General features: G+C 38.7%; 1 protein-coding gene across 2 annotated transcripts in view; it reads left to right on the top strand.

The window, feature by feature from the left end:
- Positions 1-24,282, top strand: part of cdkal1 (CDK5 regulatory subunit associated protein 1-like 1) — a 227,498-nt gene that overhangs the window by 171,669 nt on the left and 31,547 nt on the right. The window contains exon 12 of one of the 2 annotated variants that reach the window (XM_069693221.1): positions 1,975-2,037. The exons of the other annotated variant lie outside the window; for it this stretch is intronic. Within the exon in view, the coding sequence (XP_069549322.1) occupies positions 1,975-2,037 (63 nt within the window). The remainder of the gene's footprint in view (positions 1-1,974; positions 2,038-24,282) is intronic. 2 annotated transcript variants of the gene reach the window in all.

Here is a 24,282-nt window from a genome sequence, read left to right as displayed (position 1 = left end):
CACACACAGAGTTGAGCATTACTGAATACAGAGTGGTGGTGAAAGTGATGAAGGGCTGGCAGGAAGAGAGAGAATGGTCTTGAGCAGCAATGATGAGAGCATTGCGATTACCCAAGATGCTCCAGGCAAAGAGGGAGAGAGTGAGAGAAATTGTGGAGGGACACATTTATAAGGGGGAGAGAGTGGAGACTGAATGATTAGTATGAGTTTTCTCCTACTGGAGAAAACACAGGGAGAGAGGGGAAGCACTGAGGGGATACGTGGAAAGGCACAGAAAATGAGAGGAAAGAGGATTTTGAGATTCCAGAGAGCCCTTTGGCAGACAAATAGATTCAGGTGAAAACAAGAATGAGCGGATGGTGGAGGGACAGTGCCAATGATTACAGGATTGTATGGATCAGAAGAGCCTTGAGTGAACAGAGAATGAGTAAGAGACGGGTAGAAATGTACCTCCGAGAAGCAAAAGAAGGGAAGACATACACCGATTGAGTTGGATGGTCCTCAATAAAGACAGACAAAAACTGAATAAGTCAAATCAGCAAGAGGACAATCTCCACCTTTAAACAGTGCTACCCGATTGCTTCATCTTCTCTTTTCCTCTTGGCACTTTTTTTTGTGTGTGTGATAACAGCTTAGGTTGTCTGCTAGTTATGTTCAGACCTGGCCTAAAGACAATTAAAAATTAAAAAAAAAAAAAATGAATGCAGCCCTGTACATACTAACACTGAAAAAGACAGAGGGGAGGAGGAGGAGGAATGAACGCACACCCCCTTCAGCAACCCGTAGCCTATACATATATCCTTCCCCTTTTAGCCAGGCATGGCCTAATCAGCGAGCTAATTAGCTCTTTCTGTAACTGCATCAGCCTCATGTAACTGATTGCATTAACAACTGCCACACATCAAACAGTCATGTCTCACGCTTGTGCATCTCATTACACGCTAAGGACATGCAAGGTTGAGGCCAGACTTTGACTGGGAATAAAATGAGGAATATTTTCTGCCACAGCTGGTGAACAAATAAATGTATTCCCTTTGTTCATCCCAAGACCTCATGAATCACTGTAGGCATAGTTGTGAGCCGTTTCAATTGTTTTGCTTCTCTTAAAGTCACTCAAGAAGTTAATGTGACTGAAGCTGTACTGTATTTCTAGATTTATTCCATATGCCAGGGCTATTCAACTTCATTATCAAGATGGCCAAATATGAAAATCACCGGAGGCTCGGGGGCGGCATAGAATATTTTTGCCAATTAATGGCTACAAATAACTCCTACTCTAATAATGTTAACGGATATTTTACCACAAGGAATGAACTAGTCACACGCATCCCTTTTCTTTCAGTTTAATTGTATCAATTCGGGACAGCAGCCAGTCCGTACAAAAAAATAAGAAAAAAAAGGGAAGTTATGGTTACAAGGCTTCATACAGAAGTGCAAAACGCTACAACTATAACACCTGGGAGATATTAGGTATTTTACTGATACTTAATATCCACAAAACAAAAAAAACAGATGAAAAAAATATTCATGTTTGTATCGCGCTGAAGATGACGTCACAGTAGTTTCACATGCTGTTGCTATGTAGTGATGCCACATTGAGACGGTAGTATCAGCAATGAAACATGAAATCTAGAAAAGTACCTGGTAATCAAAAGCAAACAGAGTCAGTAGTGGCAGTAAAAAAATAAGCTTCAGAAAGGATCAATTCTGATTAGTGGGAACACAGCAGACATTTCTTACAACGCTCTTTTATCAAGTCCATACAAAGCCAATGTTAGATATGTTCTGCATCTTCATTAATTGGTTTTCACCTTCTATTACATAATTGTAACTAGATAGTCTGTTCACAATAATCTAAATTCACAATCAAACATTGTAACTGTATTATTTGTAGCTGAATGTTCTTTATGCATGTTTTTTTTTTTTTTAACTGCGTTTCTTTTATGTCTTTTTTTTTTTTTTTACTGTCTACAGAAAAAGCAAAGGACTAAAGAGCTCTCACAACTCTTCCACTCTTACAACCCTTATGACCACAAGGTAAGATCTTGGCTTACATCTATTTCAGTTTTGACCTTAAAAGTGCTGCTCTTTTTTTCTTCTCCTTTGCAACGCAGGAAAATTGTTTATCTACTCATTCCCTGTCGGTTTCTTAAGAAATAGAGCTTTGAGTATTCAGCAGCATTAACATCTCGACCACAAGCCTTCACTTGACATCAAGAGTAGTTGTAGGTCACCATCACTACGTTGTACTTATGGCTGTGATGAGTTTGTTGTCCTCTTAAGATGGACAGCTCTTGTCGGCAATCTAGTGGATGAGGACAGCTCAAGTGTTTCCTCCTGATTACATTGAGAGAGTGAGTGTGTGTGAGAAATAGAATTCTGAAGTCCGACATAAATCTAATCAGCTTTGCGTGAGTGTGCGTATGTGTACTTCTGCACTGGTCTGTGTATGAGTTCACACATTATCAGGTTAACATCTGACAGCAGGCTGAACCTGCCTCTCTTCAGGGATGCTTATGATGATGAGACCCTTGTGACAGCAGTTTGCGTGTAAGCGACCATTTGTGTACAGCGGTCTTATATAAAGATGTCCTTCTGAAAGTGACAACCCAATGACAACAGCTGTCACCACATTGTTCTCCCATTAGGAAAAAGATAAATTACATTTTGACATAAGAATATCGTGAGTTCTTGTGTATGCTACACTTAGACAAATATATTTGTCACTTAGTTTGCTTGCAGTTATAATGTTAATAGTTATCATCATTTAGACGTTTTTGCTGAATGTCTGAGTCATGGTGGAAACACTGCTTATTATGAACTGCAACAGCAGAGAGTTGGTGATTGAAACTTACTTGCCGGTGCAACACTGTTTTAATTTACAAAACTTTAGTTTAGCCAAGTTAATTGTTTTTGAGACTAGATACCAAGAGCCTGTCGTGCATTTGTCCTATGTTACACAGTAAATTAAAAGGATATGAGGGAGATCACGTTTTCACTTAGGTAGACAGGCCTCCCACACACAGAAACACACACACACACACACACACACACACACACACACACACACACACACACACACACACACACACACACACACACACACACACACACACACACACACACACACACACACACACACACACACACACACACACACACACACACACCTTAAGTCACACTAATGATAGTTTACACGTGAATCAGTACAAATGAACATGGCTAACACAAACTGGCAATGTGAATTGAATGAAGGGGATATATTTGCAGTACATTAACATGTTTGTAAATGAGATATTTTGTATTTGTGAACATGCTCTCTCCTTAAGTACAATTCTGAGGAACTGAGAAACCAACTGTGACAGTATGCCAAACTGAGCCTGCTGCGCTGCGCCATCACACAATTATCACAGAACTCGTTGTTCTTTTACACCCTTTATTTTTTTGTTTACTCGTCTGCTGTTTGTGAACATACTGATTCCTGAAGGTTTTAATTAGCAATTAAATGTCCCATGAAGACCAAGTCCAGGTCCACAGAAGTATGTCTCCCAGTAATTATTGAAGGACACTTGTAGAGCACAAGTTGTCACAGTATTCAAAGAGTATTCATTTCTTGAATTAGTCCTGCTGTGTAACTCCACTTATTAAATAGTTATATTATAATTTTCTGTATCAGCGACATAATGACGATTTTTTTTCTGAAAATACAAAACATACAGTGGGATTCATTCCCAAAAGATAGATTTTGTGTGGTGAAGTACCACTTTAAAGGCACTGTTCTTCGACCACTTAATTGATTCTGAGTTTGATCACAGCTGAAGATCCTCAGAAAGGAAGCCCAGCATGTCTGGTCCAAAGTTAAGGCTAAAGATGAAACATGGCTGCATTCAGAGCCCCAGACCTTCGGAAAGCCCTCTGCCAGAAGACAAGCTGGTAAAGCCTAAATAGTTGTAGTGACATTTGTCATCTGTATATGGCACATTACACCCTGCACATTGTTGTTGACAACTCCTATGAAATATGAATTTCAAATAAGGAGGATTTTAAAACTGATAAAACAATGGGGTCACATTTGACATTGCTGTATAACATCATATATTTCTAATCCCCAGTGGGATTAACTGTCACTTTAGTGACTGATAAATTTGGTGAATAAATTGTGTCAAAAGTAATCCGGTCCTATTACGTGGTATTTTACATCCCTCATACAATTTTTTTTTTTAACATGTCAAGATTCTTGTAGATCTTCTCATCGGCTCAATTTACAACCATGTTACAGGAGGCCTTATTTCCATAGATTGTATAAATGTGCAAATAAATTCCCTTACATCACAAACCCAGATAGCCGTGAGATATGGTTTAATGATAACAAATCTAATGTCAAGCATGCTTCCTCCATGATCAACGACGGTTTTGCATGTCGTAGCCCATGTCCATACACCGTAGAGATGTTGAAGCAAATCAGCTTTAAGCCCATAAAGTCATTAGATAGAAATAAATGAAGTCTGATAATGTCCCTCATTTTACATTAAATTCCCTAGGGTGTGTGGCCTTTCACCTTACGGTTTATGTAAGGATATTATGTATGTACCAATACATATCCGTGTGTGTGTGTGTGTGTGTGTGTGTGTGTGTGTGTGTGTGTGTGTGTGTGTGTGTGTGTGTGTGCGAGGGAGAGATAAAGAGCGAGTGGGTAGACAGATTTAGAGGGAAGGGAGAAATTTGTGTTTTTGCAGCCATTATTGTTAATGTGTAACCTCATATAGGTATGAAAAGGTCATTAATAAAGATTGAGTTGGGAAGAGGGTGGTGGGTATGTGAGGCTTTATTGTAACTCCAGGCTACCAACCAAATGAAACAATGTTTTTAAATGAACTAATTGTTGTTTTTGTACCAAGCTCGTTTCTTAATCTCCCATGACTAACTCTGAATTATAAATGGGAAAAAAATGGCTTGCTAAAACACATTCAAAAATGGGCTCTTAAAGAAAATACTTATTTTCTTTCTTTATTTTCTTTTTAATTGTCTTGTTTTTTTCTCGCTTGGTATTCCTTCCATTCTCCTTGCCTCTACATATTAAACAGGGTTTTAATGTGTGTTAGATGTTTTCTTACATGTAGACAATTGCACTCATTTGGTGTCTGTATGTTTAAGAGACAGAAGTGTGTATATATGGGTGTGTGTGTGATGATTAATGCGAGGTATCCTTTAGCCAGATGGTGCTGAACAAGGCCCATCCATCAGCAATGAAAAGACCAGTGGGCAGAAAGCTGGCAGAGCACTCTGTCTGGGGCCAATGCCCCCACTGGACACACACACACACACACGCGCGCGCACACACACACACACACACACACACACACACACACACACACACACACACACACACACACACACACACACACACACACACACACACACACACACACACACACACACACACACATAGATACACTACACACACATAGACTCTCTGAGGATTTTGCTGTGTAACCCACTGAGCCATGTTGGATCCTTGTGCTTTGTTTTGGAATACATTCTTGCTTGTTTTGTTTCTGCCTTGGTTCTACATGAGTGATGGTGCCTCACCCTTGAAAACAAGTCTGGTATAGTGTTGACATGTTCAGTTCTTTAACCTATTACAGTACCAACACTGAGTTTAAGGGTCAGATAGTTGCATTCTTCCAATTTGAGTGCACAATTATGCATTTCCAAGCAAGAAAATGTTAACATAAACTGCCCTGTTAACCAGTAAGCACCATGTACAGTGATGGAAATTCGAAACCCAATCAGAGAAGGCAGCTATTTGCAGTTTTCCAATTCTAGCTTTCCTCACTTGTACTCAGACACATTTATAAATGGACTCCCCCAGTGCTGCCAATATTTTTCAACACTTGGTCACAAGCTTTTAAATTGTCACTGGAGACCTGTTCCTTGTTTAATTGTGAGATTTAATGTCAGCTAATTCACAGCCTCTTACCTGCTCCCTTTTATTATTTCTGTTTGAATTAAGGAATTAAGGATAAATTGTATTCTTGGTGGTAAACAGTGCTTGCCTTGCTATTGTTTGCCAGGAATGACCACATTGTATTCCCCTGGGCAAATGTGTGATTTTATGTAGTTTGAAATGGCACACAAACACACTCCTCACATACCAACTTCTCTCCCTTTGCTGCATCACTGTGTCACCGGGTGCAAAGTTTTGCTCCCTGAAGGCTTTGCCTTTCCAGGTTGAGGTTGTGAAGCTCCCATCATGCTGAAGTCATTGTCAGCAATGTGTGTGAGTGTCCACGCATTCAACTGTTTCTGGCAGAGTTAACAGAGCACCTCTCCCCTCTCGCCACACACTGTCACAGTCTCCCGGGAGCACCAGCACAGACACATACATACATTCTCCATGCTGTGTTCATAGGCCTGAATGACAGGGGTGACAGTTTTCCCCGCGGCAAGAGAGGAGGGACAAGCTGTCAACATGGCCCGTTGCACCTGCCCAGACACACTAGACACACTCAGAGTGAGCAAGACAGAAAAAGGGACGATGGGAACAGAAAGGGAAAGAGAGGTGTCTAAATGAAAGGCTGGTAATGAAAGACTAACAAGGGAAAGAAGGCATTTGTAGAAAGTAAAACACTTAATTACACTCAGTAAACTTCCCCCCTCCAGTTATTCTGAACTCCCAGTTTGCCTCATAGAAGTTGACATAATTATCTATCATTTGAAGCAAAAGACAAAAATGGTAATTAGTCTAACAATCCTCTCTCTATACCCAACAGATCTCTCTTTTCTTCACATTTTATGCATGTTGCTAAACTGAACAATTAGCATTCTTCTTCTTTTTTTTTCCCTTTTGCCATTTTTAATTACTTTTATTTTGTAGAATGAGTTTTTAAGCTGCTGTTGTTTTGTATTGTTGTGAAAAGCTAACCTCCATCTTTGTCGAACTTGACATTTGCTTGCCATACTTTTTTCCCCTCCTTTCCTGTTAATTAACAGACTATTCAGGGCAAGAGAAGGAAGGAGGGGAAGGGGGGTGGGGGGAAACGAGACAGAAATATTGGTTATTGTGATTTATTTTCTTGCCACGTTTTCTTAACTTGCCTCTCCAATCTGTCAGTGAAAGATTTTTTTTTTTCTGTCTGTCGTCAGGTTTTGTGTGGGTCTTTGGAAAGTCTAGAAATCTCTTTAATGGTGTTTGATGATTTCTCAAATTCGTAGTACTGTTAGTTGGTCTCTTGTTGCTACCATACAAAGACCCATAACTGCAACGTATTTCCCACCTCTGATTTAGTTGTGATGATTAAGTCATTCCACTAAAACGGAAAATGTTATAATTGTTGTTGTTTAAATGTTTCATGTCAGAGTCATTCTAAAAGAAAGCTGCTATATGAGATGCTATCAAAACTAATCTGTCTCTCTGTCACTGTTTTCATATTTTTTTGTGCGCTCGTGTATATGCGATACATGGTGAGATAGATAGATAGATAGATAGATAGATAGATAGATAGATAGATAGATAGATAGATAGATAGATAGATAGATAGATAGATAGATAGATAGATAGATAGATAGATAGATAGATAGATAGATAGATAGATAGATAGATAGATAGATAGATAGATAGATAGATAGATAGATAGATATTTACTTACTTTATTAATCCCACAAGGGGAATTTTTTTTTCCGCTACAGCAGCATTATAGTCACAGGTAAAGAAATAAAAAATAACAGAGTAAAACATATTGAATATGAAAATGCATAATATATACAATAAAATTGAATAATATTAAGTTAAACTAATCTCTGCAAAGATTTAAGCAGCAAAGATATATTTGTGCTTTGGTCACACATTCCTTGAAAGACAATCTAACCACACATGCTGTTGTCGTACACAATGTTTTTTCAGTAGCTGTTCAAGTGGTTGCAGAGTATGTAATCTGGTTGATTCACCTACTTAGAAAATACCATACTGAGAGAATCTCCCCTTTCCCTGTGTCTCTCCATCAATTCTAGATAGATAGTTTGCCAATGATTCCCCATAACTTGTACACTTGACACACTTACTGCCCATGCTGTAGTGTATGTGTGCCCCTGATAATTGAGTACTCTACAGATATCCCTCGGGTGCTGCACATACAGGTAGATTGTAAAGCCAACACATACCTGCTGCAGACGTATGGCATGTTGTTGTTGTTTTTTTAATACTGCCAGGGCTGCAAATAGGCCAATTCAAAGTAAATGCAGAATGGAATGGAATTGTTTAAATTCTGGCGCTACCTTTTTTGCTGGAATATAAGGGCAGCCATTTATTTTGCCCTCAATATGAGCTGTTATATAATATTGTACAGTATGTGTAATTACTGATTATAAACGTTTCTTCTTTTTGTCAGTGAATTAGACTAACCGTTAACTTTTCTGACATCTCTAGGCATTTTCTCCAATATTTTAACAAACAGCAGGTCTGCAGCCTGACGATTATCCAACAAATATTGAGAAGACCTTCCTATGATAGACAAGTTGATAGACACAAGACAACTAACTTTACAGCTAACAGGTTCTTCTTGGGCTTTAAGTAGGCTAAGATATGTACAATATTTTACTCTACATGATAATATTACACCCCCTGGTTGATCAAAAGCAACAGAAATGAAACAAATATAGCGAAACTGTGTCTTCATGTATGCATGTACGCTGATATTCCACCCACATTGCAATGCTGCTTGCCAAAGATATGATTTTCTTCTGCTACTGTACAGCACAGCACCATAGCCATGTATACATGCTCTCAATCTGTCAGAGTTACACAACACAAGCCTACGGAACACGTACTCATGAATAGTCCCACAAAAGTACAAACGCTCCTGTGAACTTCCATAATTACACAGTCCATTTTGGTGCCAAACAAGCATTTGCCTTTCAAATATCCCCACATTTTGCATTTTTCCAATTCATGCAGCACCACATTATAGCTGCATTGTATTTGTCCGAGAGACACACACACAAACGCTGTACAAATCTTGCCAAGCACGGCACCCCCTTTTTTTTTTTGTACTCAGCTGGACGCATGCCTGCACCACACACGCTGAAGTTAAGGTCTTCTCTCACATGCTTCAGTTAGGCAGTGGCAATGTGTCTTTTGATTTCACAATAGCAATAGGAAGAATAATGTAAAAGTGGCAGCAGCCATTTATATGTTTCATACAATCCTTGCAATACTAGTTGCCAATGGGTTTGTTCTTAAATGCTATGAAACCAAGTACTTGATAGGAGACTTCACCTTCTAACAGCAGTCTTTCTTAGACTGAGAGCATCACTCCAATTCAATTTAATGAGAGATGATAATGGTTACATTATGTACTACATAAATAAATCAAATTGAATGAAAGCTGTAGTGCCAACACTACTGTCTCACTACTTCTACTACTACTACTGAGACTATTTGGTATGTCTTGTCCTGCACACAATTTGAACAAAATACATTTTTAGACATAAAAGGTTTTAATTGTGAGAGGAACTGAAGTGTGGACTATGATGAAACATAGTTTAGATCAGAAGAGGAGGGAGTGTGGAGGAAACAGTTACTGAGGAGTTGCCAAGTTTTCTAAATGAATGAGCTACTATTTGTCATGCAGTTATGGCACAACAAATGCTGAACCTTAAAAAAAAAAATTAAAAAAAAATCACTTGAGCAGAGTGTCTATTTTTGTCAAACACTCCTCTCCAAACAACTTCCAATTTCAGTGTATTTTAGGTGATGTGGTGTTTCATTCTTTTATTTAAAATGTGTGTTTTGGTTTTAGAAACTGGAAACTAAAGCGTTATTTTACACTTACATGAAATCCGCTTTATTCTAATCATGGTAATGAATGAACTTCAAAAATTAGGAAGCAAATCAACAGAATATATCTGCTTTTCATACTCCCAAGGTTATGTAGCCAAAACTAAAAAAAAGAATAAGAAATGTGTGGCTGCGCAGTTACTTGTCCAGATTAAGAGTTCACTTGGTAAACTGACCAAATTGAACTGACCAAAAACGAGAATTTTTTTTAAGAAATCCGAATGGCTCAGTTGGCCATGTTTTTCTCCTTTTAATACAATATTCCAGAAAAATACCTGATCCTTCACACCACCTTCCTTCCTGCCCACCTTAACACCCCAAGCCTCCCCTCATATTGACACAGTGTGTCTTGCAATGGCTTGCTGATTGCTTCCATTTATTTGGCGAAAAGCATCACTCCCGTGTTATTCACACACATCAACACAGTAACACACATACACTCGTACACTGGTATATACACATACACTTGCAGCATTGGGCAGAGGAAACCAAGGGTTTGCAGCTCTTTCGGTGTGCAATGTGAGTGACATCTGAATGGTGTGTGTGTGTGTGTGTGTGAAGGGTGGGCAGACGAATGAAGGAGGGGTGTTGGGCCTTGTATTGCTAAATGGTTTCCCCGACAGGAGTGTGAATACTCTCTGATTCAGTCAATAGGCCTCCCATTCTCATTTGAAAAGGTATGTGTGTTTCAGTGTGTGTGTGTGTGTGTGTGTGTGTGTGTTCCTTTCTGCAGCTCCTTGGCTCAAAAAAGTGGATTGTGTTTTGTTTTTTTATATATATATAAATTAACCATATATGATAAAGCATATAATTTTCCTCACACCTGAGGTATGCAAGTACATGCTGCTTTTCTTTTCTTCTTTCAACTTGTATTTTAGGGACCAAAAGGCTCTGTCCAACATTAGAGCACATTACAGTATTAAGTCTTTTTTGTTGTTGTTGTTGTGGCATTTTAGCACGCACAATTCTTTAGGAATTGTTCACGCTTGTTTAAGTCGAGCTGACATTTATCAGTAACATTGATAAGTAATGACAAGACCTAAAGTCCCCGTCCAGTAAATATCACATTTTAAACATTGTTAAGATCTCCAAGTGGAGTTTTTTTTTATATGCTTAAAGACATTTGATTGGCGAAATAAGTAGTCAACACTGCAAAACATTTTGTCAGCAGAAACTGTGCTGGAAGTATTGGGGCATAAAGTAAGTCTTTTCAGACAAAACTCACTTTATTAACACAAATAACTCCTCATTTACAGTCAGTACGGCTCGCCTCCTCTCGTCTCCTAAACAATCTCGGAAAGACATAAGTGGCGGGTTTTGCGGAAAATGTGGCCTTCACAGTAACATTTTCTAATGAAATGCTTATTATCAATGGAAGTGATTACATAATACTGTATGTTACAGGAAATGTATACACATGTCAAGTTTTTTTTTTTTTAATACAGTAGGCCTGTGTTGAATTTAAGTTATTTAAACAGCATCTAAAGCTCTTATTTTGACAAGTGATGTAGTCGTTGTTTCTATATTAGTCACATACTGTCTGTTCTGTAAAGCTGCCTCACTTTTATGATTTTATTTTCTAACTTTTAGCCCTATGGTTCTCTAAGTTCAATAAATAAATTAACAAAATGATTAGAACTGAAATATTTCTGATGTGCGGCATGATTATTATCACAGGAAGTGATTACATATGTATTCTTTTATCAGGTAGAGCTTACAAAAATCTCATTAAAAAAAAAAAAATACCCCGCAAAATCAAGCATTTTTGATTGCAACAATCACCAAAAAACTCTGGAGGGACTGGTAATTGGTATTTTATTATAGTAACTTGAACTGATGAAGAAGAGGCTGTTTTCATTTTTGAACATCTCATCCTTTGACACCTAATTGTCCAACTTGATTAGCAACGATCTTTGCTTTGAAGTACAATTCCTTCTTTTGTTGGCGAGTTCATTAACAAGGGTTCATCTTTAACGAGGACCTTTCTGTTGTGGACGGAGTCTCGTTTACAACTCGGCCTCATCACAGCTGATCGTACAGTACGAAAGGTTTCCTTGTGTAAAATCACGCGCAATCGCCTCACCACCCGCAAACAAATGTCCAGGCAGATGTACCAACGACGTGCAGTGAGGGTTGCGTCTTTCAAATGTGCAATTTAACACACGTTGTCCATTTTGCGTGTTTGCCCGCATGCGTATATGTAATGTTGGGCGTTTCTGCCTGAAGGTACAAAATACTGGGAGGGAACATGCAAATACATACGTTTAGCACCCGCAACGATACTTACTAAACCTGAAAGTAGAAACTGGAGAAGTGATTGTTGTGTGTTTTAGTACGACTGAAGGGAACGTATTAATCAGTTACGCAAATCTGGAGAGACGACTGCTCTTATTGTGGTGAGAAGGAGACGCAGGAAAGCAAAGAATATGTAGAGAACGTGGTTTCACACCCTTGGAAACATTCCTGATATGTCAGGAAAAAAAGTATTTTGACATATCGTTTGTCCAGCGATGACATTTCGGAGTTATTGAATGAACTGAATGAGGTTTGACAGCCAACAACAAGGAGGAGCCACAAAATACCAGCAATTAAAAAAAACTTGTCACGACTCAGCATTTTCCTGCCTCTGGGTCATTCCAGTGTATCGCTGCTTGGACGTCCCACCAGTCCTGTTATTCAGGTGTGCCGTCACAGGTCCTGATTGTGTCCTTCAGCTTTCACAGGTTCATCAGGTTCGCGAGCATTCGCGAGACACTGAATGAAAAGTCACCTGCTCATCACAGAAAGATCTGGACCTGCTGATCGGTGTTTGTCAGAGGATCTCATCCACCGTCCCTCCTGTTTTATCTGCCGACGTTTTGTTATTAAGCCTTTTTTTCGCCTTTTTGTTTTTCCCACAGTATTGACTTCCTTGCTGATAATCTCCTATAAAGCGTTTTGTTCTTGTTATTTTGATATTTCTTCATTTCAATGGGATCAGATTTCCTTTCCCTTTTGTGGTCGCTCTGTTTTCCGCTGCTGGAATCACTTCAACACGCACAAACTCCTCATTTAAATACAGCGATTTGCACCTGATATGCATGAGTGACGCAAATACTCTTAGTAAGTCATCTGCAAAACGGGTGCTAAAAAATATTTGCTTCTGGAAAAAACACGCAATTTAACACACTTTATTTGACATCTTAGTAAATCAGGCCCTAAGTGTGTCTGTCTCTCGATACGTTTATTTCTCTCCTGTTGGTGTGTGTTTGTCCATGCAGGTATTACATGTTTGCCACGACTGTGTGAATATTTGCAATGTTTTGACCACGTTTTGACTAATTTGACTTTATATGTGACCCAACAGATGTTGGAATGTGTTATCTACGCCGGTTTATTAGTCAGAGTAATTGTATTGTCTGTACCTGATTGCTTAGCATAGCCTTTAATTAGAAATATGTGAAGCCTGATTCAAAGAAACCAACTACAATTTATATGGAAATTCAGATGCATGGTTTCAGGCTATGGGCTAAAGCCGGTGTTGGAACTTTTTTTTTTTTTCCCCTTCTTTCCTTCTGCCTTCCTTTTTTACTCCCTTATTGTTTTGGAATCGCAGCTTCATCTTTGGGTTTAATCCAAGCTATTAACTACTCCTGCTCACTAAAGGAGATATGTCTACTTGTTAGCACAGAGACAGACACAACAAGGAAAAAGGAAGACAAACGGGTACAGAAATGAGTATGCGGATCCTTTTTAGTGCGAGTGTTATGTGTTTTTCCATTTTCTGTTTTTATTTTTATTTAATTCACTCATTCCACTGAAATCCCAGTGTATCACAGTACTACACGTTCAAAGTTGCACGCACCTCGTCAAGGCAGAGGACTAACTAACAATCTCTGTATGATTAATTCACTGTGCCTTTATACAGTAAATACAAACTGCACAAGTTCCTATAATACCCACTTTATCTTCTCATTTCACAGACTGTGAAGAGCTTATCTTCCGTTGTAAATCACGTGATTAGGGTTTCAAATGTACTTATTGATTTTACTGGTAGTTGAAGTGCTTTTATCTTGTGCGATGTTTGTTCTCGGGTCACTTGTGCATCCAAACTTAATATGGATCTTCCATTATTTTGTTCATCAGGGTATCTCAGCTCAGGACCTCAGAAATCTTTAAAAGTGTCGTGTTCCATAGTACAATAGTAAGTAAGAGTCATTCATAAGTAAGAGTCATTCATCCCTGAACCTGCATTCGATTCCTGAAACACTGTGTGTTTGTTGGGCTATACAGAGTGTCATTTATAAACAAATACCACTGACATTTGTGTGAATGGTTAAGCAGCGCACTGTTGTTTTTCCTGTGATGAACAGGTTTGGGTGACCGATCTATAACTTCACCAGTGTGGGAAACCACCAGAGGCTAATAGCATAAATCTGACTTTTTTAACCCAGACCAGCCTTCTGTGTTTTGAGTGTTGTAAACAGTGACTTTCTACTCAGGATGCAGACACACTGTTCACATGGCCCTGCAAATGAGCTGTGTGTAGTGTATAGTGCCAAACGTAAATTGCTACTGGAAAGGTCTTATTCTAATAACTGAGTTACAAAAACTGGGGCACAGCAGGGGGGATAAGTGATACATTAACTGACTGCAGGCGTGTGTGTGCGTGCGTGTGTGCGCGTGCGTGTGTGTGTGTGTGTGTGTGTGTGTGTGTGTGTGTGTGTGTGTGCGTGCGCGCGTGTGTTAGTTAGCAACAAAGATTTGAGAGTTGCAGTTGGAAATAGTGACAGCGAAGTGTGTTTATTGTTCTGTTTTACGGTGTGTTCTTTTCTTGTGACAGGGATTATTCCCGAGTTGTCACCTGACATATTTGAGCACTTATTTCAAGTGTTTATTTTTATCCATAGATAATTAGATGAATTTCTTTTTCTTGATTCCAAGCAATTTGTATTGGGGTTTTTCAAATCTTCTCTGCGTAGTGATGGCATCAATCATTTAAAGCTAATTTGTGGTTCCCCACAGCGTCGTTGTACTGCAGGTGTATGTAGGGCAGAGTCTGCTGCCGTACCTGCTTTCAGAAGGAAAAAAAAACCCAGCAGTGATCTATTCTCCCTCAAATTCTTCAGTGGTCTCATAGATCATAGATTAGCTATCTTCTTAATTGTTTTGTCCTTCAGTAATTACTCACAGGTTTGTTTTCTGATCAACTTCAACTTTTAAAGCATTTCCCATAATGATGTAATCATTTTGAAACAGAGAGTGAAAGCCGCTTTTCTCCCTGTCACGATGTAAAAAAAAAAACTGAAAACCAAAATGCATCGGTGCCAGAAAAAGTCAGTGGTCTTTATACACCACCATTAATCCCTCTGCAGAACTATAAATCTGTTGCAGGCATTTCATCAATAATCAAGCTTTCTGTGCATACTGCAGCATTTAGGTGTAAACATTAAACTGCAGTGAACTGCACTGGAGGTTTAATTAACCAAATGGGATGTTGGTCGAAAATCAATCGGATATTTATTGTTTAGTAACAGAGAAAGACAGTTTAAGGGAGTCATTATCGCAATTTATAAATTTGATCAATGACTATTATTATTTGTGTGATTTTTCATTTTATTTTCATACATAAGACATTTTGCACTACTAAAGCTTGAAACAGTGGTGGGTTGATGGTTTCCAGACCCATATTATTTAATAGTTTCAGGTTTTTTTTTCTCTCTCTCTCCATTTAGCTGCAGTGTTTTGATAGCAACAGCTTGCTTTCTTCATAACAATGTCTGGGGTTTTGTTTTATTACTGTTGTAGTCTTAGTCTGATATGGTCATCCCAACATCATTACTCACTGCTCTCTCAAAACACCCTGGACAGCTTTGAACAATGAAGAAGAGAATCTCTTAAAGATAAAGGCTAAAAAAAAACAGCTGGAGCTTTCACATATTGAAGAGGAGAAAGTGAGACAAAAGAGCCAAAACAAACACCTCAGGACAAAAACAAAATAAAAAAATAAAAAAACCAGAATGAATTGAATATGTATGGGATTGAACAGAAGAAAATAAAACAAAGAGCATTTTCAACAGCTTTGACACCTATTCTATTTGTAGTCCACATATGAATTTTTCTTCACAATATTTGGTGGAGTCGTCCCTCAATGTGTTGTGTATAGATTAGTGTGTTGGCTTGTAGTGCTGAAGGCCTGTTAATTGGGTGTTTGGGGTTAATAAATAGCTGTAATTAACAGGCATGGCTGAGGTAGGGATGTAAAATCTGTGGGAAACCAGCTACAGGAAAACAGTGAGGTACAACAAGGCAACGCTCACCTGGAACTTTTGTCCACTGGGACATTTAGGTTAAGGACTGCAAGGTATTCTTTTGAAACTGAATCGGCTTCCTGCTCACTTAAGACACTCCTCATAATAGTACTAAGGAAAGGCCTTAAATCTTTAGGTGTGTAGGTAAAGCCAGATGTATCGTGTATGTTTTTCCAAAAATTCTCATGGAAATCCACCTAAAAATGACCTGCCCACTTTTGACTCTTATACAAATTTCATATTCAGACTATACATCTTAAAATACTTTGTCAAACAGAGAGTTGTATGCAAATATTATAAACCCATCCATTGCTTTCAGGTAAAACTATCGATTCTTAAACTGATGGTTGATGGCTTGTTTATTTCCTTTCCGTTAGGTACAGTTATAGTGCGTCACTGTGCTGAGGTAAAAAGCAACATTTAATACGGCATGTGTTAAAGATGTGGACACAGTGTGTTGCTTTGACACATCTGTAGTGAAAAGAGACAATAGAAATACTGTATGCTGTGTTCCTCTCACCTTCAGAAGTCTTTACATTTTTGGTGTATGGATATAAAGACACAGTCTGCTGTATCAAATGATTGAAACCCCTGAATTGCACTTTCTACTCCTGTCTGTGATCTGTACTAATTTACCAGTTTGTGCTATCTTATCTTTTCCTCATTCTGCCTATCGTTTCTCCCCTTGAAAGTGGCTCATCTCTGTGTGTGTGTTGATATATGAGAGCCTGGACTTGTCGAAGCGAGGTATAGTTGTTTGAAGTGCTGCCAGTGAGGAAGTGGACTTCTAAGTCCATTAAACAGCAAAAAAAAAACCACCAGGGGTTTCCCCTTTCTTTTTACTACAACAGTACATACAGTTAAATACGAAGGTGAATGGGAGCAGGTGAGGCTCAAACGTTGGCTTCATTTGCCAGTGTCTTTGTCACACCCACTTAATCTCAGGCAGTAATAGTACTATTAGAATAAGAGTAAGGCAATTATCTGAAAGTCATTTCACTGAACTAAACAACTGTGGTGTGTATCCAGGTCTGATTCCTTCTTCCCGTGGTGGTGGATTATTGAACTATATCAACAAACTCATCATTTGGTAATAATAAGATATTGCTTGTAGGTTGTCACTCCTTCTTGTGGGTATTAATTATGGAACAACTCTTGTAAACACAGGTTGTTGGGGAGATCAGTCAAAGTGAATCACATGAATACTGTAATCAAGGGATGTCGCGACACTTGGCAGTCGGTACCATTACCACTGAAATTCCATGATTCTCGCTATCAAAAAAACCCCTGAATTGATCAAATGAATGTATTTCAACGTAACTTTTTTTTTTTTTTTTTTTTAAACCCAAATACATTCTGTAATTGGATGACTTTTCTGCTCATTTAGACCAGGGCTTTGCTTTTTCTCTCTCTCACTTTACCAAATTAGCATAGTCATTTACATATATTTACATAATTTACATAGATCAGCTATCAGAAACATAGCAGACCCATGCACCCATTTTAAAATGACTTGGACTTTAGTTTTTCTCAGTGTCTCTTTTCTCTTCTTTTAGTCTCCCTACCATCCATCTCAGAGACTGAGTCACACGAGTTTCTGTCACATTGTTAAAATAAGTCTGTCTTTGAAAGGAAAGAGCCGTACCCTGAGGGCTTGTCAGCCAACTTGATGACATGACGCTTCTGTTGAAAGAAAGCAGGGAAGATCAAATGCTTAATGGCCACCTGCGTGTACTTTATGTCTGTGCATGTGTTTCCTTTATTAGACCTGCTCTCGTATTTGAAGTCTTTTCAAGCGATTGCTTGAATGTTATGTTTCAATAATGTATTCAAGCACAGCAGGTAAATTCACTGGGCTTTGCTGGTGGAATTAAAGCGGGATGTTTAATTTTGCGCAATTTGAGTAAACAAAGAAGGGAAATAGTACAGCAGACGCACTGCAGTTAAAAAGTTTTGCTTCTTTGTTTGTTTCAGGGTTTTTTTCTTTCTGCTTTTGAACAGTGCAGCCACTGCATGCAATTTAGCAACAGTGTGATCAACTTTGTAATGCAGATCAAACTTAATATGTATCTTTTTTTGCAAACACAGTATTGGCATTATATCAAAAATATTTCAGATTTATCTCATTGGAATATTAAAGTATTAGAAATGGAATAACCTGGTATAAAACTAGACTTTGCTTATCAATTTAGATGAAAAGTTCACAAATGCCTCCCTTAAACCAGCGGATATATTGCATTGTGTGGCGTATTTTTACAAAGAAGAGTAAAGGAAGATGCCAAAAATGACTCTGCCCTCCTTTGAACAATGTCTTTTATTACATACAAAACAATTGAAAAACAGAAACAGAAAAAAATACAGAGTCAGATTAAGTCTTTCATTTCAGAAGATGCAAAAACACAGCATTTTTTTAAACACACATGCAGACATAGTATACGACAGTACGTGACTTCAGAGCAGATCAGATTGTCTTTCTCTAGCAGGTTTTCTCAATCCCACGAGCCAATGGTGGTTCCCTGTCTTGCTCCAGTGACATCATCTTGAACCAACCTCTGTGTTTTGTAGCTCGAAGATGACTGTATTTATATGCAGGTGATTCCCATGGTACACGGTCTCAATTCCCTTATGTAATTTGGTTGTATTTACACATACCGTACCTGCATAGCTAAAGATACGTGTCCTCCCGATTCTCTGTTTAATGAGTCATTTGTCAAGGGAGACAGAAAGAAGAAAAATGTAAAATTAAAGGGAAAATGATAAAGAGAGGATACAGTTCATGGTGGATGCAGGACTTAGATGAAAACAAAAGTGGGATGAGACTGAAATTAAGAGAGAGGCAGACCCGTTCCAGTCATCTCCACTCATGCAGAAGTGATGCGCTGCCTTGAGCGCAGTCCTTTCCAGGAACTGCAGCATAGACAAATTAAGTCAAAGTGTCCCTACAGCTCTTTGTGTGTTTATATCTGCAGATGTAGGGTGACTTTGAATCTGGGTCTTTTCAAACCCTCTATGTTTAAGATTTGTGTGTGTGTGTGTGTGTGTGTGTGTGTGTGTGTGTGTGTGTGTGTGTGTGTGTGTGTGTGCGCGCGCGCGCGTGTGTGTGTGTGTGTGTGTCTCTGATATGGCTGTGGCAGAAGGCATGTCTTTCCATGTGCATGTGTGTGAGCATTTATTGCCTTCTGACTGCTGTACTCTGAGGCGGTGTGTGCACAAGTCACTGCGAGGCAATGTTGTAATTACATTGTTGGGAGAGTATTTTTCACCGGGACAACACATGTAGTGACAACAAGTCCTAAAGCTAAAGCTGAGCTAAGACACAACCGGTGTATTTCAATCCCCATCGGCAACAGCAGTATAGACTATAGGATAACTCCTCTGATAAGTGTAACCTTTTACACACGTGGCATTAGCTGTATGAGAATCCAGGTAAAGTATTGAGGACACAGGTGCCATTTTACTGTGTGCTAAATTGTCAGTTGTGTTTGGCTTTTATTATTTGATAGATAATGTAAATGAACTTTGCTATTTGTAGAGGTGTTAACTGTGCTTTGGGGCTTTTATTGACCCCAGTTTGTGTCTCCACTGCAGCGCATGTAAAAGATGAATAACCTTAGTTTGCTGGGATTGTATTGACAACCAGTGCTTAATGCTTTAATTGAGGATATTTGGCTCAATTCTTAAATGTATGATACACAATTAAAATCCTAAAATCGCCAGTTCCTGCATTGTTGCTGAAATTTCAATAAACTTCTGGCAAACTTGTGGGCTGTTGTATACTGTTGCACTTTAGTTTACAATACGCTGTGCAACATCAAATGTAATATATGTGCTATGTATAGTTATGTCTATCTGGCCATGCATTTGTGTGGCTTACATGTAAATTGCTCTAATTTGTTATTTTCTCTAACGCCTGGTTCATAGAAACTTTCAGTTCAGTGTTTGTTGTTTGCATTAACTGCTAACAGTTTGTTAACTTGCCTGGGGAAATGTTTAATGTTTGCAAGTAGTTCATAATTTTACTATATGTTCAGCACTTGCCTATTTTTTTAGCCCTACAGCAAAACTGTACCTGATAGGCATCATGCTACTTTGCTTTAGGCCCTTAAACAGCATATAGTTTATTGCGTGTTTTCACTTTTTTCATATTTTATGTATTCAGGCCCTACAAAAAGTCAAAAGTCATCCAATGACTGCACCTGCTGGCTTGGAAACTGTGATATGATATCTTATTCTATGAGCAAATATCACTATGTAGAGTGATGCATGGAAAGCCTCAGGCCTTTTTTGAGGACACAGGTTGTTTATGTATCTAATGTACCATATATAAGCGAATAACCTTTGCTGGCAAGTATGGATTGAATTGAGAAGTGTGCGGAGGATTTATGGAGGACACAGGCTAGTTTATTCATCTAATGTAATGTAGAGCCTTCTTCACTTGGTTTGACCTGCTTATGGGCAAATTCCTGTTGACATAAGAGCGTGACAGTATGTGGCCATTAGCAGGGTAGTATATGGAGTTGGCAAAACTGCCATAACATTTTATTGGATGCATAGGCTTGTTTATGTATCAAATGTGGTAACACAGGCCAGTATGCCAGTTGATGTGTTTTCTCCAGGGCTCATTAACACGTGGGAGTAAAGGCGAAAAAGGTTTTGTTCAGACAAACGAGGTCACAACAGCCTCTGAAGGCATTAAAGGTATGGTATTGTTTTAAAGGCACCAAAGTGGCACATGCACACAGGTGTTTGTGTACATTTTTGAGCTATTTATTATACGTTGCTCTTCAGGAATGTTTCATATCCTGGTGTGTCTCTGCCTCTTGACCCAGTTCTTAGAAGTCAGTATTTTGTCATCATATTGAACTATGGCCTCTACTCAGTCTCTTGTTGTTACCGTCAACTCTAGGCATTATATATGGTAGCTTTGACTTTAAAGTAAATCCTTTTCAGATGCCAACTGTTCTTATTATGCCAGGAAACATCTTAACAGTTAATGGGTGAGCTCAGACAAGCGGAGGAATTATTGCCACTTGGATGAAGTTTGTCTGTTGTACAAAGTGATGAAAGGACCCCCTACCTTCATCCTTACTTTATACTGTTTGTTCAATATACCTTAGCACCAACAACTTTGCTTATTGAAGGAGGAGTAAATAGCTTCCATTCTTGCAGTAGCAATCAGCTGTTGGTACATGAAAAGACAAGACTTTGTGTAAGTATGTGCACATTTGTTTTGTTTTTAGAGAAGTGTGGAAAAAAATGTTACATGCAAACGTTTGTGTAGTTTCACTTGCTCAAACATCGACAGCTTTATTAGTGAGGATAGGTTTGCATTAATGAGTACAGTAACTTCATGCATTGGCTCTGTGTACAAATTAGCAGAGCCCACTGTGCCAAACGTGCAGGTGCTTGTGTGTGATTGTGTGTATTTGTGTTTGTTAGAGGTGGTGACTACAGATGGTCTAATTTTGAATAAACATTCAAATCCTGCTCGATCCCCAGCCGTGTGTCTCGTCACACACACAGACATGCACGCACAAACACACAACGCTGGTCATTTGATAGCCCTGCCACTCAGCCATATGCCACCCGAGAGCCTGGCATCTGCTGGAACACAAACACACAGTAACAAAAGACTCACACTCAAGTAATCACTTTTTTTTACTATATTGCACACAACTACATTTGCATATGCGTTCACACACACACACACACACACACACACACACACACACACACACACACACACACACACACACACACACACACACACACACACACACACACACACACACACACACACACACACACACACACACACACACACACACACACGCGCGCACACAATGAAGCAGAGTCCCTCTTCACCTGCCAGTTGAACAGCTCACTCGCTGTATTTAAACAGCTGATTTAGAACAACACGCTTACCCTGACATATTGGTCGCTGTGTCACTGTTTGGTTTGACAGCAAATTTGGGCTCACTGTTTGCAAAATGAGGCGCTCAAAAAGGCACATGCACACATTCTGAAAGGCAAATTCATAGGCACAAGTGATGCACGTAAAGTTCAAAGGGAACACATTTATGAATGCATGCAGAGGCACATTCATAGTTGTGTAAAAATGAAGACACAGCCTGATATAACGTATATTCAAATTACTTTAAAGGCAATAAGATGCCTTTAGCCCACAATCAGAGCTGGTTTAGCTTGCCAATAGTCCCCCTGCGTGGACACACGCCACTTGCACTTACATGTGTGACAGTATCATGTGCCTGGAAATTCAGATTTATTTTCTGACTGCTGTCTTCACATTATGTTCATAAAAACTGTAGGATGTAGATTTGTTTTATGTGTTATGTAGTATCAAAACATACTCGTCATTTTACCTGTTTTACACTGCAGTTAGTTCACACATCTCAGATGCCATTAAAACCTGAGCTCACAAAAACACTTTGGCGGTAATCTCAAACAGACACATTGCAACATGCTTAGCAGGCTCGTTTGAAGTGGTTTAATAGGAACAATAAACAAGAGTGCACTTATGAGTATATCCTGGGTGTTACCTACATGGTTATTTTACTGGTCTCGGGTGAATGCTGAGGGATTGGTCTTTTTGTCTGTCTTGTCTGCTTCTGAAGACTGTTAGTCTGAATGGCACAGCTGTGTGCGAGCAGACTAGCCTCTTAAAGCTCCGTCTGATTACTACTTGCTCCCTTTGATTAATGCTCATTACGTCTCAGTGTGTATGTATGTGTATGTGTGTTTGTGTGTGTGTGTGTATGTGCTCTCGGAGTCAGTTCAACCTGACCCCCCACTGCCATAAATCAATCAACACCATTGAAGTGCTAATATTGGGCCCTTTGTGAGACATTTTCTTATTCAAGTCTCATCTTGCTGAAGCCCATCTGACTTTCACTGATGAGGATTTTGACTTAGCTGTTTAGATTATTTTTATGATTAGCTGATTAACTGATTGATTTGACTGTCCATTGACAGAAAATTAATTGGCAACTATTTTGATAATCAGATCTTTAAATCAACAATTATTTACTGGTTTATTCCCTATCATGAAGATTTTAAGCTTTTCTTTGTCACACATGAGTGAACTGACTTTCTTTCAGTTTGGACTGTTGGTCTGGCAAAACAACACATTTGAGAAATGTGATTTCGAAAAAAAAAAAAAAAAAATCTTTGGATAAACAAAATAGTTAATCGATTAATTAAGCAGATTATTATTTTCTTTGATGTGAAAAAAAGACTGACAAACCGACTCAATGAGATAATGCCTTTGATTTCTTTCTGCTGGTTCATTGGCCCTAAAAAAAAAAAAAAAAAAAGCTGGTGTTCCTGTATTGCTAAAATCATTGATGGAGACGAATTGGAGAAAGGCAGTGACATCATGTTTTCCAAATATATAGAATTTTGCCAGATATTTAATCAGAGTAAAAGAGATCACAAGTAATACTTCCTGACATTTGTACTAATATTTTTCCCTTAATTGGGAGAACACACTGTTTGGTTTTGAACCTATTATATCCATACAGATATAATGAAAGTAAAACAATCCTAAACTTCAATCTATGGGAGCTAAATATAAATGAAACGGTAAGGCCATCTGCTCGATGGTATAAAAGAAAAAGCCATTTAAAAAAAATCACGTGTCTAGTTTAAGCATTTTTAAACTGAACTTAATTAAATTAGAATCTGCCAAGCAGCTCTGTGTGTGCATGTCAGTTGTTTCTGATCCTTAAGTCTCTCACTGTCGTTCTTTCTATGTGGATTAGTACAGTAGGAGACACAAGCTATTAGTTTATTCTCTCCAACTGTCCAGACCCATTCTTTGTCTCTTTGAGATGTCTATACATTAATTTGAAAGCCTGCATGTTATGCTATAGTCTGAACATTGACCATGCATTGACCAGTAAGCACGTACGCATCATTGTGGGTTTGTGTCGGCTCTCATTGAGCCTGTGGCCACCAAACGGCCATAATACATGCATTTCCTGTCGACCTAAAAACAGTTGTATACTTCAGTGAATTATGTAATCACGGAAATAGGTTTATATGATTTGATGGGAATACTATTGCCACCATTTCAAGATTCCAATCCACTCATTTCCTGTACATATAGCTTAATGCCTGCTTACTGTGTTTTCCCAC

This window comes from Brachyistius frenatus, unplaced genomic scaffold, assembly GCF_029030835.1.
Source record: "Brachyistius frenatus isolate BFR_SWC_R1_liver_20210118 unplaced genomic scaffold, ASM2903083v1 Contig_14, whole genome shotgun sequence".
Taxonomy (NCBI): Eukaryota; Metazoa; Chordata; class Actinopteri; family Embiotocidae; genus Brachyistius; species Brachyistius frenatus.
Note: the sequence above shows the minus strand (reverse complement) of the source record. Positions and strands in the feature narration are given on the sequence as shown.